Below are 18,994 nucleotides of genomic sequence, written 5' to 3' on the forward strand. Positions count from 1 at the left end.
TTTTGAAAAGTATGAGATAATATAAAAAATGAAATTACAAAGTTAAAACTAATAGTTTTAAAACATGTAACTTGAAGATACATTTGGGAGCTAATTTTACAATACTGATGACTGAAACAAATTTCATGTACATAAAAAACAATAATTTTATTTTTCTCTTATCTTGTTTGAATTTTCAGTAACACAAATGTGTCTGCCAGCTCACATTGAATTTAGCTATGTAATATAAAGCAGTGCATTATTTCATAATCTAATACGATTTCAATTTCATAGCTCTCTTTCTAATGATACACAGTTATTTTATTTTAATTCAGTCCATTGATCAAGGTTACTGTTAATGAAATTACTTTCTTCTGTCAGCTTTACATAGTTAGTTTTTGTATGTAACAAATTCATGAATTCATCAAACTATGATTGGAGATGAATGCCTGCTGTAAACTTACATAGAGATTGATAATTACTCCATCAATTCAACGTGTCATTCATTGAAAATGCTTACTTAGATAGTTTAAGGTAAATAGAATGTGTGTTAGAAAATGTATTTGAAGACAGTTCATTTTGAGAAAGAGTATGGGTTCAAGAGAAGCCATTCTGGCCATCAGGCTAACTTTAGAAGACAGGCTTAAACAAATAAAGCTATCTGCATTATATTTATAGAGCTTGAGAAGGCATTTGATAATACAGAATTGTACAAAATGTTTAATATTTTTAAGAAAATTGGATTGAAATATAGGGAAATAAAACATATATAAACTAAGCAAAAATCAGGTAGCATGTTATAAGAATAGAAGATGAGGCTAAAAGCAAGTCCTGATTCAAAAAGGAGCGAGTGAACAAGCACTTCTGGTAGAATGACCGATAAAGTAAACTATTTGGTTGACATTGTAAGCATGTTTTGAAAAGTATTCATTCCAAAGAAATGGACAAAATTTGTAAAGTTCTGGGGGACTAAACAACTCTGGAAATTAGAAGACACAATTCAGGAATTAAAGATGAAAATTGAGAAGGAAAAAATTATGTTAAAATTCACAATTTTTTTTTTGGCAAAAACCAAGGTGAGTCTAGCCTGAATGGCATGGATTTATTACTGCTAGGGGAGAAATTCAGGCTAAGGATAAATAAGAGTAAAATAAAAATAATGAAATATGACAGAAAGGAGGATAATAAATTAAACATTAAAACAGAATATAATATACAAACTCATAGAATCTTACTACTTATGAAGCAACATTAAAAAGAAGTCCAAAATGAAGTAGAAATCAAAAGCAGACTGGAACAAGAAAAGACAGCTTTTATGAAAAAAAGAAGCCTGCGAGTCAAATATATATCTATGAATTAGAAAGAGATTCTTGAAATTATTATTGTAGAAAGTAGTAGCACTTATAGTTGTGAATATGGACATAGGAAAAGCAGAAAGAAAAAGAATATTAAGATATCTAAGCTTAGTTTGGTGACAGTGACAGATAGCGGTGATAGAAAACAAGATTGGGAAATATAAAACAGATAGTTGATCATGTAAAATTAGAAAATATGTTGAGGTTACAAAATTAGAATAGAATTGAGAATTTCATCAAATCAACTGACTGGTGACTTAAAAAAAAAAACAATATCTCTATTTTTTTCTTCAGATTTTTTATGGAATCATGCTAATGAAATGGATAAAATTTTCAAGTTTTTAACTCTGGAGAATACATGAATAAAGTTTTATTCAACCAGAAGTAAACTCCAATGTAAATACATGCAAATATAATAAAAACAGTTTGTGATGAAGTGTTTATAACATTCATTGATGAAAAAGTACGTGTTAATTTTCTGTATGGTTTTAGAGTGGCGATGCATTAAGATTTGGGGAGGCCTTTTACATCATCAAATATTAAAATTTTTGATTATGCATCAAATATTAAAATTTTTGATTATGCAGTCTTATTTTGTAGACTTGAAAATTTCAGCTAATATGATTATTGATAAACTTAATCAGTTAAATGTGCTGGGTACTATGAGTAGCTAGTTATTATACAAAAGATGTCAGTAAAGTGAGTGCTAAATATTTAATGTAAACAAGAAATGAAAAAGAATGAGCAAAATCACACTTTTTTTTTATAATAAGGAAAGTGTCTGATATCATCTAAAAGTTAAAAAATTTCAAAAACTATTTTTTTAATTTTATGGTTACTGGTAAAAGGAGCTTTTTAGGAAAAATATTCATAGCAAAAGAAGCTGTGGAAAGACAATCTCTTTTTACAGAAAAATGCATTTGCCACATAAGGTTGACAAAAGAGTATGTTTTGAAAAATCTGCAGTTGACCATTGACATTCGCCACACTAGTGTATCTCATTATGACAATTTCAGTGACTACTAATTAAAATTATGCTGGTTTATTAATATTGTGGTTATTGAGCCACATATAGAAGTATTAATAACAGTTAATAATAGTACCTATAACACCAAGTATTTCATTAAGAAGATATGGAGGTACATTTGGATTTCTAGCACCGGCCCAAGGTGCTTGAATCCAAAGACTAGAATCTTGATTACCAAATCTGCGGCAACAAGTAATCACATTCTGGTAATCTTTTTGACATAAATGGTATTGTAATATTTGCTGGTACCTGAAACAAAGAAAAATAAGTACATTGTTAGTTAGGGACATTTTAAACACTTTACAAAACTAATCACAGTCATGAAAAAAATATATTCTTAATTATTCTGTAAAGTAGTTAATAAATCTACTATAAGATTGTATCCGTAATATTCTGAACTGGGGCCATGAATTTTAACCACGTTTAGTATGTGATGCAGTACTAGGTAGGTACTAGCATCTGATATGGTACTAGTATTTGTTGTGATCAGTGTGCCACAATTGCATGGAGGTAAATGTAAAAATGAGAGCATTGTAACTCATTTGTTATCATTGTACATGTATTGTCAGGGATTTTCAAGATGGATGTAAAAGATGAATAATACATTTGCACAAAATTTTATTCAATCTCAGAAATGTTTAACTCAGTTCAGGCAGTTAATAATTATTTTGAAGCTATCTTATAGATTAGTTCACACAGTTAAGAAACATATACATCTGAAGTGTGATCAAACTCTTCATGTACAGTAAAACATCAGCAGTTTGCAATTTCAGGCTATTTATGAATGTCATTATCACCAATTCCAGTTTCAATTCAATGTACAAAGTTATGATACACTGATGCAAATCCCATAATAATATACACTTCTTGAAATGTATTGCTTTTCTGAAAATGGTTTTGCATTACTACCCTCCAAAATATTTTATGTACCACCTCATATGCTTATTGTAGACAATTTATATATTCCTTGAGAATTAATTATATAATAATTGTGCAAGTTTAATAAAAAAATGTATAGAGTACAAAGCTAATTTTTTGTTTAACAACTTCGCTACAAACAATATATATTAAAACTGTTTTAGTTGACTTTAAAATTAAAAAGTAACACAGTGATTCAAGTAACCTCATAATTTTCTGTTCATATTGTAATCGATTCATTGTATCGCTTAATTTATACCAGATCTGTAGGTAATGTTCAATCAGTGTATTGTAGATAAGTGTACCCCATTTGTTAGAATTCTAAAACACAAATTATATAACAAAAATATGCCAAATAAATTTTCTAAAGTCGTTTAATGTAAGATTCTCTATATATAAAATATTTAGAATTTTTAAAAAATCTTGTGTAATTCTGAACAAAACACCAACTTTTTGTTATTTTATTCTATTTTCAAGTTCCAACTTGCAGCATCATAACGAACTATGATTCTAACTAGCCTTGCTCAAAATTTTTTTACCCTTAAATTGAGTATAACTCAAGAACAACTCAATTAATCTATCAACTTTTCAAATGCGCAACTTTAGATACACTACTTTAGCATATATAAATTTCAATGAAATTAAAATTACTATAAAAATTAAAATTAGAATTAAATTAAAATTAAAAGTAAAATTTTTTTACTATAAAAATTAGTATTTAGTCTAGTAATTTTGGAGAGTTTCGAGCCCAAAAGTTTATACATAGACCTGTAAATAAATATTAGTAGACCACAATTTTAGTGAATGGTATTTTCATACTCCTCATACCCCAAAACATAAAAAAATTCATTTTCACTCCCCTCCCCACGACTACCACTATGCAACTTAAAGTAATACTGTACTTTTCTTATAAAATTTGATAAAAAAGAAATATGTTATCATTGAAATTGCTTATCATTCATGTTTATTTAATTAAGAAGGAATGACGATAACCATTTACACTCATTTGGGCTGCAAGGAATTCAACAGAAGAAAGATAATATGTTTAAGTGGTATGAATTTAATAAAAAAATTATACTTATATCCTCTTTTTATAATCTTATAAATTCTTAAGGAAAAACAATTCATTTTACTAGATTAAGAAATCTCAAACAATTTTTCAAGAATAACTTTTTTTTTGAGATATAATAATTACTTTCAACAGAAAGAGGGTATTAAATACTTACCTTGTTTTCCTCACATTTATGGGACTGTAGTTAATAGCAATTAAAAAAAAAAAAAATTATACTATATTGTCACCAGGCTGTTTACAACACAAGAGCAACCTTAAGTACGATAAAGAAAAAAAGCAGTTTGTAATATTGGTATAACAGTAGGATAAATTGATAACAAATCATAATAGTATTTAGAGATTACTTGCTACAATTTAGGTAAAAATGATTTCAAAGATTATTTTGGGTTAATCAAATTCTTTCACTTAGTGAAAAATTAGAACCATTATCATTCAGCATTTATACCAAGATTGTTTTACTGTAGTATTTGTTTTTTCCTGTATTCTTTTGATTTTTAAAAAATATATAAGATTTTGGACTTATTAATATTTAAGTGAAAGATATTTATATGTAGATTTAATAAATTTAAAAAAATATATATACCTGAACCAAGTGCTCCAAAAAGTCAACTAGAGATTCTGAATTATTTACAAATAGATGTATAAAGTTTTCAGGAGGAGCAGAATTGCCTGCAGTTCCAGGGTTTAATTCATTATTTATGTTCTACACAAAAAAAAAAAAAAATTACTTACAATTAACATTATTTGTAAAACAGTGATTAGTTCATTTAGTTTATAACAAGAAAAATAATTGACAACTTGAATTTTTTCAAAATAATGCAATTTCATTCGTCATGTTTCTTGAAATTTCATTCACTCTTATCTTCTTTGTTAAAAGCATGTTTAATACTCAGCCATTTTAATAAGTATATTTTAATAAATAGACAAACAATGGCTTTCTTATGAAAAAATGATGGTCACAAAACATGGCTTTTCTTTAAAGTAATTAAATATACAAATATTAAATAAAAGATGTGATTTCTAGTTTATAAAATATATTATTTGTATCTTACGTGTATCAAGAAGTTGATTTCTTTAACAACTTTTGTAAAATTTAAGATAATAATAAAAATGAAATTTACAGAAAAGTTATGAAACATCCCACAATTAAACCAGTTTATACATATTTTTCAAGCATAAAATACTTTGTTATAAGTTTGCATGAAACTGTCTTTAATTTTATTAGGGCAGAGAACATGTTTTTGAGATGTAGGCAAACTGCTTTTAAAAAAGAAGGTAAAATCACACTTTAAGTTTGTAGAAGTATGTCATATGTTTTTATTGCAGAATGATCTGGCATCCAAAGCATTTAGTGATATATTACTAGCAGAATCAACTTGTATTTAGTACAAATTTGGAATATGTTTAAACTTCTTTTTATGCACTAAAATAAAAACTATAGCATTAGTTTATATTTTTATACTACATTTAAAATTGAAACTTATAGGAAATTCACTACATTTTTTATATTCTAAATACTCAGAGTAATTATTAACTTTGCATACAACTTAACCTTTTTATGATATAGAAATCCTTGTAGAAGACTCAAATTTAGCAGGAATTTTGTTATTTGTACTGATTTCTATATCCTTGTGCCTGTTTTTTATATTCTAGGAAAAAGCTGCCTAATGACAGCCATTTCCAGTTTCTAGAAATATTTTTAATTCCATTAAACAAAAAGATTTCATTTTCAATTTTTTGTGATCTCAGGAAAGGATCTGATTTAGTTACACATTTTTTTAGTTACACTGATTAAAAAAACTTAATAGCTGACATCTGGGGAGTTTTTTTACAACTGGTTAAAGTCATACATTACCATCAAGTAATTGAAATTTCAATTTTTCATAAGGATGCAGATGTAAAATTTGGTCTTTACTTCAAAATGTAGAACACAGAGAGCCTCAGGAAAGTGTTCTCAATCCCTTAGTTTTTTTTATTGTTTATTAATAAACTGTCTCAAAATCTTGAGCCATTCATCCTAATACTGTTAGTATATGACACAACTATATTTATATCTGAAGAAAATTATTTGAAAAGAATTGAAAATTGTGCAATAGCAGCTCAAAAAATTATTCACTGGATAGATTGTAACTATTTAACTTTAAATATGGATAAAACTATTACACTGTGCTTCTCAGGTAGACATAAAATTGCTGATCGTATGAGTAGAATTCCTATTAAAAATAATGATATTATTTCTCTTACCCACAAAGAGAACATCCACAGAGAAACACCAAATTCTGGGTGTTTTATTAGGTGACAAGTCCCATGGTATGATCAAACTGATTTCACTTGTAACAAAATCAAGCTGTACTGTTTTGCTCTAAAGCGGCTTAATAAAACATTAAGCTTCTCATCATTATTAAGTATTTGCTATGGCTATATACATTTTCTCATGTAAAATATGACATCTCTTGAGGCTCCCTCTAAAAGTTTGAATGAATTTAAAAAAATAAACTCAGATTATTATCTGATATCCATAAGTATGAATTATGTACACCTATATTTAAAAAAATTAAATATGTTAACTTATCCTTCTGTTTATATTTATGAATGTCCAATATTTTCTAAAAAAGATGATCACTTATTCTTATAAAATAATAATATCCACCTTTACCTAATCAGACAACAAAACTGTTTTTATAAAACTCAACACAATATGGGTTACAAGAAAGGAACTTATTATGCTTCCGTTGCCATTTTTAATAAACTGTTGAACCATTTATAAAATCTTCCCACTAGTATATTAAAAATACAATTAAATGATTTTCTTTCATAGAAACAATATTATTCTGTTGAAAAATTAAAAAAAATTCTAATTAAAAAAAAAAAACATGATTTATCTGTACAATTTATGTACACAACAGGTGCATAAATATGTTCTCAAAATAACTTTAAATAGTGGCTACTGAAATGTGAACTATTTTGTCATAATTTTTTAAACTGAATATATTTATTTACCTTAACACTATTTAATATATTTGTATTTAAATAATTAATATAGATTTTAAACACATCTATTTTAAATCTTAAAATTGGGTTTTTATACTTATAATTTATCTTATGATGACATGATCCATAATGTATTTTTATGTACGGAACAAAATAAAGATTTATTTATTTACCTGTTCAAACATTCTGAACCAACAAATGCAAAAAGATTCACTAATGATATATATCAAAAATAAGAATAAGTGAAGGATTTATTCTATTAAAAAAATTATTATTATTATTATTATTATTTAATTCTTCATTACATTTCTTTCTGCTACATTTCATTATGTTTATATCAGTCTTTTATATCTCATTTATTTTTAAAGCAACTCTCTCTCCAAGCAATAAATTCATACTATGTATTTCATGTATTTCTTCTAATTTTAGCAAATCTTAACAAGTTTATTCTCTCTCTTTGGATAAATAGCTTGAATCTAAATAATCATCAATGCTTGTCGACTTTGTGACATCTTTTAGTCATTATGCATGCATGATTGTATTGTTCTCAGCTACATAGTATCCTACCATACTCAGAAATTGTTAGTATTCACTATGAATTACACATTAGATGAAGTTTGTCCACTATCCACAACCTGGGGATGTACATGGGTGCTGGCAGCTAGACTTTCAAACCATAGCGTATGTGATTGTATATACAATCACTAAATAAATTTTAGTGTTTAAATTTAGTATTAAGTGGTAATGAATATTCATTACCACTTAATACTGCTAGCTTACTACTTTTTAATGCTATATTAAAAAATATAATGTATATTAAAATAGATGAACTTCCAAAAAAAACTAATTTTCATCATTACAATAAGCAAAACAATTTTATTATGCTATGTAAAAGCACACCGCATCTATTTAAAGAATACATTAAGTGAAAAATCAAACATTATAAAATTGTGCTGTAAAATTCTGACATAATGTTATATCTACATGTACTTGTTTTTAGATTCATACAGTAATTTCTTGTTTTATTATTAATGAATCTTTCCTGGAATAATAATTGATTAGATGTTCTATAATATGTTTAATTACCTCTGTTATATGTTTTATATGTTTTATGTATATATGTTTTATGTATATTTATATATGTTATATGTTTTTATATGTTTTATTACCTCAATTATATCAATCTGCAGTGAATTGGAAGAAATCATCAACAGAAAAAAAACAGTACTAATGTTATTTATATGTAATTGAAAATAATAAAATAAGGTATTACCGATAATTTCTTTAAAGAAAATACCTAACTGCACTGTTGTTTTAAAAAAAATTATAAGCTCAAAAATCAAATTAATCAGTATTCTATCAAAAAAGTAACAATATCTATAAAGTAATAATTATTTATCAATCTGCATATTTATAAAACAGTCAGAATGTTATATCTATCAATAAATACAAATATAAAATAAAAAATACCATACATATCAATAAAATCACATACACACTTGAGGATGTAAGTTCCAGTATAAACAGATATTTTCAATAAATAAGACCTGAGTATCATAGCTTAAAACTCAATTCAAAGCAACAGTATTTTTCAAAACAAAGTTGTATCTAATTTTTTGATGCACCATTTTAAATACAACTTATCTAGAAAAATCTGATAAATTTAGATTATAATAAATAAACATTCATATATAAACTAACTGATTATAACTAAAATAAATTTTAAAATAGATGATTTCTATTTCTTTAACTCTTTGTAAGAAAATGTTGAAACTGAAATTTACGAGTAGGCATTAACCAAATTAATTAGATATTTCCTATTTTCTTCAAATTTTTATCTTCATAGCAAATTGCAAAAAGCTGGTACAGTGACCGCCCATAAAACTAAATATTTTTGGCATGAAATAACATACTGCAGTAATTAGTTGAGTAAGAAAGGTAAATACAAATGAGAAGTTTTTGTGATTAAAAAATACAGCATACAAAGATACCTTAATCAGTATTACATCTATTTTGTCAAAAAAATTTGGCAGCAGGATTAAGAATAACTTAATAGTAAAAATTAAACCAACAAAAATACTTTTAGTTACCTGTTCAACTGAAGGTTTATAATCTGTACATAACCTTTTTAAAAACTGAGTTGTTTCTTTGGGAGCTTTTTCCAGAAGAATTCCACCATATCTATTAATATTTTTTACAGCCTGTAACATCAGTATCATTTGATATCACATTTTTTAAATAACAAAATTTAAAAAAAAATATGAACACATTAATTTATATAAAATCAAAGATCATAAATTTTAAAATTACGCAATATCATTAATCTTTTCTGGACATCAGTAAAATGGCTGGAACAACCAGTCCTAGCTGCTCCATTTATTAATACCAGTGGTACACTACATTACCACCAATCATGCTAAATTTCAGTTTTTGAACAAAGACTTGATATGAATACAGATTGTTTCTGTGTATTTTTGAACACATATTTTTTTTTACAGATGCATAAGGGAAATTATATTGTTATTGTTATATCTATTCCTTGCTATTTATATTTTATTTTTATGTATGCTGCATAGACCAGATTCATGTGAACTTAATTTTTCTTCGTGCTGAAATTTAAAGAATAAGTTACTGAAAATAATTGCAAATAATGTAAATGAATGAACCTATTGCTCAACATCAAGTTTAACTTCATTACCACAAAACTGTTAAAGCAGAAGGAACAGTTTTTATGAAACCACAATCACTTAACTATAGACAAATTAAGTTAACAAACTTTAATAACAAAAAATCTGAAAATTAAAATGCTGATAAAGTGACTGCACATAAAACTAATAATCTCTTGCAGGATACAAAATCTTAACTGTTTCAATCTATCTGTCCATCTGTAAAATGATAAATTAACTCAGAAATTTCAATTAGAGTGATTTAAAAACCTGAATTAATTTTGCAGTTATATCTAAATTGTATTTTCAGACTACCTATAGTTACTTCTTACAGAATATGATCTGGTCTAACATGTAATGTTCTAAATCCAAAATAGATCAGAGAATAAAACAATTTTTTATTTAGATCAAGATTTTTGGAAAATTCATATAATGTTTGTTATGGCAAGAGTAAATGAAGTTAAAAATAATTAATACCTATCCATATATGTCCCAGTTACTAGGTGAATGAGTCATGCAAAGGAACAGTTTATTTTATAAGATGATTGAAAACTCATGAAAAACAGAATTTTGAGAATTTATTTGCAAATGCAGATATGATAAAGTTTGTTTTCTTGCAAGAATAATTAAATTGACTTGTAGAATGCCTTGGTAGGATAGAATGCTAGTCTGCTTCATCAAAGATCCTGGGTTTGATACCTAGCTTATCAGGGAACTTCTTACAGTTACTCATGATATGAACATCTTAATAGTTAACACAAGACTAGTAAAAAAGAAAGAATACCAGAAAAAACTATTTTAAAAAAGCTTTGAATTTTAACATAAATTTAAAAAAAATATATACAAAATTGATTTATAGATATATTATTAATCCAATACATGATAAAGGAGACAGGAAGAAGGTGCTACGCAGAACTACACTGTTATCAGTGACTTGTAAGGTTCTCTCCAAAGCTCTTTAGAATAGACTGAACAATAGATCAAACCACAGACTGGAAAATATCAAGAGAAATTCAGAAAAGGAAGGTCATGGGCAAAACATTTATGTTTGAAACTAATAATTACAGATTTCCATATGAAGAGGAGAAACCTGGCATTAATGCTTCTGAATTACAAAAAAGCATATGACTTGATTAACAGGGAAACATGCCAAAGGAATTTTGGGGTTGATAGAAAAATAATGGAAATCATCATAAAACAAATCAGAAACTAAATCCAATATTTGATCCTAGAGAAATCTCAGGGTCATTTAAAATTAAAACAGGGGTGAAACAAGGTGAGGACTCTCATCAATGCTTTTTTTAAAATGGTCTGCTTGAGAAGATTACATGGGTGTGAAGAAAAAAATTAAAAATACTGGGAGTGAAACATGTAAGACTGGCTTACATAAAGGACAATTTGACTGCTTAGTGTTTGCAGACAGTTTTCTGACACCAGCAAAAATTCAAGTGGAAATATTAAAAGAGATAATGTAAACAGCAGGACTGTAAATATTTATGAAAAAAAAAAAAGAGTTTAGAATGAACTCTAGAAACTCAGGAAACCGTCTGGAAACAAAACAGAGGAAAATTAAAAGGGTTGAAAGATTCATTTAGATAAAATCATATAACCCAGTTTTTACAAAAAGGTAAAAAAGTAAGATCAAAAATGTTACTAATGTGTTAAGCTAAAGTTGTCTACAACAAAAAGTTATCTGAATAAGACCCAAAATTTAACATTGCAACACTGTGACCTAACCTGAAAGTCTCTACACAATTGAATGTCTAACTTTGAATAAGGTAAGTGAACTGCAAGAAATGGAGAAAGAAAGAAAGATCCTGAAATCCAAGGATCAAGAAAGATTGGAGATGTATGGAAGCTGAGGAAAAACAACTAACTCTACAAGGAAACATAGAAATTATCAGATGTGATGAGGAAATGGAGAAGAATCAAGACTTGATGAGAATTTATTCAGCAAGACATTTGACTATTTCAACAAGGAAATGAATAACAGAAGTTAAACAAGACCCGGAAGAAATGGAAATAAAAATTAATAAGTATTGTGTACAAAAACTTAAAAAAAGTAAATAATTATAGGGTTCCAAGAGAAACCCAAAGAAATCAGTATATATGTGCACAGATGAAAAAAGTATAAAACAAATTGAGATAATGATAAAGTTCTGGAAGAAAATAGAACAATAAAAGAATATGTGATGAGTTATTTCTCATTGTCCACAGCGGGTCAAATTAAAAAAACAGAATTAATAAAAAAGGTAAATAGCTGTTCACAAAAGAAGGAATCAGCTTTTGCAGAATTAATTGATTTCTGATTTTAGTATTTTTTGTCAATTACTAAACAAACTATCATTTCCTGAGTTAAAAGAAAAGTTAATTTTGGCTAATAAATGCCCAGAGCATTCAATGAAACTGCACTCAACATTAACTTTGGAACAGAAAATGGAATTATTTTAACATGAATTTAACTGGAAGTTAATTGGAATTGCTTTAACAGGAACTGGTCAAACAGCCAAACCCAAAGTAACTTTGGCTGTTTATTTCTTAACTTTCAATTCTTAAGATTTTACTGCCAGAGATTCAGGTCTTGTGGAACCATCAGGTTATAAGGGATGGGATTAACTTTTTTTTAAACAGAGCTAAATTAAAAAAAAAAAAATGAATAAAAGTATATGTTTATTCTAGTAAACAATGATCAAAAATGATTTTAAATTATTGATACAGGTTTGTAAATTTCTTAATCAAAGGCAGATTTGGAACTGACATGAGTCTTCCTTTAGACAACCATAAACGTAATTGATATTTGTAACTGGCTAATATCAATTGCATCACAGATGATGTGTATGCAAAAATTGGTGGCAAATGAAATTATGTACCATTTTAACACTAAAACCAGTAACAGTTTTATCAATATTAAATATTATCAAAACAAGACAGATATTTAATTGCAAGGAATCAAATAGCTTACATGAGGCTGATCTTACTTTATCCACATTCAGCACAACTAGCAAAGATTCATTAATATATAAGGCAAACATAAATTATTCAGCGTATTTTAGAGACTAATAAAAAATGAACAAAGCAATAGAGTATGCATTGATTTTTTTGAAACATTAGTGTAGATATAGAGTTACTGATGGCCTTGAATGAACCTGCTGGCCTGATGTAATGACAGGGAGATTGTCAGCTGAGCAATGGCTACTGTGCAGGAGGAAGCAATGTGTGTACTATGGTTTTATGAAAGCGGATCTGTTAATATTGATATAGACTTTTCGTTTAGAGCACAATCATGATCCTCCTAATAAAGACTCCTAATAAAGATACCAATTAAACATTGGTATCAGCAGTTTAAGGATACAGGAAGTGTAATGTACAAAAAAAGATGCTGGCACATCTCCCTCTCTGCAGAAGTTGTGGAGCAAGAGAAACTTTTCAGAGAAATTTTGGCAAATTGACTTGTGCGAGTTTAGAACTTTGGAATACAGCAATCAACAATTATGAAGGTTCTTCACAAGTACCTAAAACTTCATGCATACAAATTCATTGGTGTAAGAAAATGAAGAAAACTATTAACCACCCATTACAATTTTGCTGTGGGGATTCCTGATAAAATGAACAATGATAGTACTTTAGAAAATGTAATCTTCTCTGATGAAATAACCATTCATGTTTTTAGTCATGTTAACATTCACAACTGCCAGATTTGAGGTAGCAAGAACCCTCATGTTGTTTGACAAATACAACATGATTGTTGTGTTTGCACACCAAACATCATTTTGTAACGTTCGGTGTGCATTGATTGCTTATGAAGTGATCAAACCATTCTTCTTCGTCAAGCTAATGGTTACTAGTGCTATTTATCTAGACATGTTACAAAGGAGTGTAGTACCACAAACTTAATATTCACAACCCAATGTTTACTTCCAACAAGGTGGTGCACCACCATACTGGAGTTTACATGGTAGGGACTACCTACATGAACCATTTCCTCAACACTAGATTGGCTGTGATGGACCAATTCTCTGGCCACCTCAATCCTTTGATGTTATGCCACTTGATTTCTTTCTTTGGAGGTTTGTGAAAGAGAGGGTATACACAACGAAGATTGTCAACATTAGTGAATCAAAAGAAAAATCCTCCAAGGTGTAATTAATGGAATTAACTGCAGATATTCTTCATAATGTGAGGTATGAAACAGAATATCATCCAAACATTTTACGCCACAAATGTTGCACAAGTGGAAACAGTTTGAAGTTAATAAGTGTTATGAACATAAATGTTTTATGGGAGGGAGGGAGGGATGGAGGAAGAGTGGGAGGGGGAGAGGGAGAGGGAGAGGGAGAGAGAGAGAGAGAGAGAGAGAGAGAGAGTGAGAGAGCATGTATGTGGGTGTTATTTTATTGAAATTAATATTTTTAAGATTCATGTTATTCCTCTGTACTATTAAATTATATTTAAATTCAATCAAATAAGTCACCAAGTACAGAATATTGAAATGAGAAATATCTTCTTAATTTTTCATGAAAGTACTTTTGCAAAATCCTGCATCCTCAGTCATGATTGAATTTAAATATAATTTAACAGTACACAGGAATAATATGACTCTTAAAAGATTAATTTCAATAAATAACACATGCACACATGCGTGTGATCTCACCCTCCCACATGTGCATATATGTGTACACACACACGTACAATCTTTCCAAGACCTTTCTCTCCAAATAAACACAAATTTAAATAATGCAATAATTAACTTCTATTTCAAATTCCATTCTAACCACTTTTTCAATGAAGAAACATGTAAGATTCTACAGTGAATTTTCAGTCATTATTAATACTGTAACAATTTTGGTTTCTTAATAGCTGCTGCAGTTTTTATTTTATGTATGAAGTTGATTATGTAGATTACAAATATCATGATTCAAAACTGACTCCAAATATTGTTGTAAATAAATTTGCAACAAAAATATAAGACAAAAAAAGATATTTCATTTACCTCAGTAAATGTTAATTTACTTAAATAATTGAGAGCTGCATTAAATTGATGATTGTCTTCTAACTGAATTTTTAAGTACCATGAATGCAAGTTATGTTTTTTAGCCAATAATAAAGCGTCTTCAGATGAAGACTGCCTACACACGTTAACTGCAACCTCTACGTCAAAATCATTCTCGATTTTCAGTCTGAAATAATGTACATAATAATCATAGAGAAAAGTTTCCTTTAAATAACAAAACTTACTATAACATATCAAGTGGAGAAAAATGTTTACAGAAGAGGTAGATGATACTTGAGAAACGACAAAATCTGTTATACACAAGTATCATGTAGATGTTTCTGAGTATTAGTATAAAACAAAACAAACATTTTGTATTTATTTTGTCAATATAAATTATTTAAAGTTATTATATAATGATTTACATACAATTTCATAGTCAAATTTAACATACATACACAACTGGTAATAATTTATGATGTTGTAAATATAGTATTCTACATGTACAATTAAAAAGAAAACTTTAAAAACTATATAATGCAACATGTTGAGAATCTTTGTGCATATCAGAACCTGCACAAAGATATTTACAATACTTTAAATCTATATTTAAATGAGATATTAAATTAAAACATCTCCCATCTCCTCAACTGACTTTCAAAACAGTATTGTTGATTTTTGTAAAGCAATAAAAAAAGTATGGATGATGAACAAGTAATTTGTAAAATGTATAAGTAAATGATAAAATCGTTTTACAGCATTCATCAAGTTTACAAATTTTACCGATTTTTCTGTGGTATTTTATTACTTTCTTTAAAACTTAATTTAATAGGAAACCTTATCTAGTATAAATTAATATATATTTTAATAGAAATAATTTATCTTAATTACAACTTTATTTTAAATTAATTTATCCAATTCGTACAATCCTATAAAAATTAAAAAAGTTACTTCATGTACAAATTAAAAAATTGATACAAGTACAAGCTGTTACAAAGTATCAGAGAATATAAACTTTTAAATGATGTAAATATAAAAATTCTCTGAATTAAAATACATATAAAAAAATACTTGTTTTTAAATCTAACTCACATATATGTTTATCAACACACACTCATTTCCTAATCGAGATACCGTACTTAAAGAAAGAGGTGAATCTTTTTTTCAGAATATTTCTGATATTGCATTCAAATAATAACATTCTTCACATGTTTAATATGGGGATAATTTTCACATAGTTATTATTTTTTTGTACTGCTTATAAAATCCTTTACCAAACCCAAAGCTTCTTGTACAACAAAAAAGTGATGCAAGAAACTTTATGTGTTTTTGTCATGGACATCCTCGCATATTCAATGAGAGTATTCAAAGCAAACTTCTTTTCTATTTCTTCTTCTGCAATATTTAAATAGCCAGGATATTCTAATCAGTTTATAATGTTATCTTTTGATACTTTGGTTTCCTACCCACAAGCAGTGGCTATTATAAATATGCAGTGCTAGGCATTTCCAAATCAGTTTCCACATCACTACAGAGTAATGTTTTCCATGCATCGATTAAAGTTGATATAACATACTCAATGCATCAACTTAATTAAAAATAGTCAAACAAACTGACTTGCTTTTCTCTCTCAATACATCCCCACTGTCAATTGCTAACATTAAAAAAGAGCAAACAGCAACTGATGTAAATAGAACCTTCTTAAACATGGTTTTTCATATGTAAACAGAACATTTCACGATTTAAAATTTATTTTAACCTTATGACAATTGGCGTAAAATCTGAAGTCTATGAAATTGAGAATTTACTTGCATAGATTTGTACCGTTATAAATTTATGAAAGTAAATAAATACATAAATATGTACATAAATTTGTACTGTTATGTTCATTACTACCAGATGGGCACTGTGCTACAGTTATAGCGAAAAAACTATCAAAATTTGTTTTGTGATCCTAATATTCCTTTAGGTACAGTGATATCTTTTTTATCGAAATAAGAATAAGGAGTAACTAGCTAAAGACTAACAGACTAGATATAGACTAACTAAATAGATCAGATCTAAAATAGAACCTTTACTACCAGGTGCATAGTTGCTCACATTCTATTTTGGGTTTATTCCCTGTCTCAAATCAGTTTACTAACCCTGTGGTTTCATAGAATAAAGATAACCAATCAATATTTAATTACTTATCAAACTTTTACTTATGATAACCTAACAATAGGTGAAGTTAACTTATTTTACAACAATAAGAAAGTCATCATTGAATTTTCCATTACCTTGTCAGCTTACAACAAATTCATTTGATCCTCTGTGTGTTCCAGACAGCCACAAATTATAAACCTAGAAAATCTACTACTCCTTTCTGCAGCATTTATTTTCTAACCACGGAGAGCCTCTAACCATATTTTCATATACCTCAGTTTTCCTATCCTGACCTAGAAGTCCAAATTCCAATTATTACATCTTCACTTCCTATTTCCATTTCTAGTCAGTTTAAATTTTTTTTATGTTGAACATTCCACTCACAGACAGAGAATATGAGAATATGATTACATTATATTAAGGATTTTTTGTCTGAATTCAGCTTCTTTCTCATCACTCTTTTGTTAAAAATATAACAGAGCTTACATAAATAATTTAAAAAAAAATCAAATTCTTTGTTTTTATATTACACACTCCAATACAGCATGACTCCATCAGAGTTCACAGAATCACGAATGTTTCTTCTTGAACACTTGTAGTATTTGATTTCACTGAACCGAAACTGTGGATTGTTTTAATTAAACTATATAAAAAAATACAGAGAAACAATAAAATGAAAACCTGAAATTGTACTGCATTAGGTACAGGAATACATAAGACGAAACTTAATGTATTCAGAGAAAAATTATTACTTTAATCCATTTTTAAAAATAAAGTCCACATAAAAATTCACTATAAAACAGTTAATAACTTGAAAGGAGAAACTAATCAAACGTAAGATTAATAAAACAGTGTGCACAGATAGGTATAGTTTATGAGTCCAATAAAAAAAAAGCTAAGTATTAAGTAATTATTTGCTAGATACAACTGAAGAAAGAAACATTAGCTACCAATTGGGTTTTGAGAGTGATCAAATTTTTCTAGTAATTTTCCAGCGTAATACATAAAAACTTATTATTACTTAAATCTACTAATAAGGCTAAATTTTCAGTATAATTAAGTCCTTGGAAAAAGGTTTTTCTGTAAGATCTGCTGGCATAAGTAGTAAGATATTAAAGAGGGAGGAAAATGAGGTTTCTGGCAAATATATTCAATCTATCATTGGAAAGACTGACACACCTAAACAACCTGCAGTACTGTCTATTTATAAAAAAGTCAATCCAAAGCTCATTTTAAACTACTACCTTATTCTACTGTCTCCTAGGTTCTAGAAAATATAATATAATTTAAGTCATGCTCATAAAAGTTTGTGAATGGAAATAATCTTTAAGAACAATCAATCTATTTAAAATTGAAAAATTTTTCTTAGAATTGTTAATTTTCTTAGAATAAAATCCTTTACAAATTTTGTCTTTATTTATCAATTGGCAATCTAACTAAGTTAATTTATGGAAAACGTGTAAGTTTTACAGTTTACAAACATGTAAAACTTTCATATTTGCTTCTTTATTTAAGTTCCAAGAATTTCATTGTGACTTCACTTCAACAGAAAACAGAGCAAAATATTTAGCTAACCATAACTGAAAAAACAAAGCATTCTGACTTATATTATAAATTTACATTATACAACCTGTATCAAGTCCTATAATCAGCCCCCCAAAGTACATATGCGATTTTGAATCTCCTCTTATATAAATTTATTACATGAAATAACATAAAACTAATTTTGAACGTCACTTCTATCTTAATAATGTTCTAAAATAAAGGAAGTGAATAAATGAGATAATGTAATAATTAAAATTTCTTTGGTTAACTACAGCAGCCAATTATTAAGGTAATATTTAAATATAA

The 18,994-nt window shown here is 27.6% G+C and overlaps 1 protein-coding gene across 1 annotated transcript in view; it reads right to left on the reverse strand.

The window, feature by feature from the left end:
- LOC142330958 (vacuolar protein sorting-associated protein 11 homolog) overlaps positions 1–18,994 on the reverse strand; it is a 117,783-nt gene that overhangs the window by 28,627 nt on the left and 70,162 nt on the right. The window contains exons 7-10 of the mRNA XM_075376423.1: positions 9,433–9,543; positions 4,935–5,054; positions 3,485–3,600; positions 2,438–2,610 (exon numbers count right to left, since the gene is read on the reverse strand). Of these exons, the coding sequence (XP_075232538.1) occupies positions 2,438–2,610; positions 3,485–3,600; positions 4,935–5,054; positions 9,433–9,543 (520 nt within the window). The remainder of the gene's footprint in view (positions 1–2,437; positions 2,611–3,484; positions 3,601–4,934; positions 5,055–9,432; positions 9,544–18,994) is intronic.

The sequence above is a fragment of the Lycorma delicatula genome, chromosome 10, assembly GCF_047948215.1.
Source record: "Lycorma delicatula isolate Av1 chromosome 10, ASM4794821v1, whole genome shotgun sequence".
NCBI classification, from domain to species: Eukaryota; Metazoa; Arthropoda; class Insecta; order Hemiptera; family Fulgoridae; genus Lycorma; species Lycorma delicatula.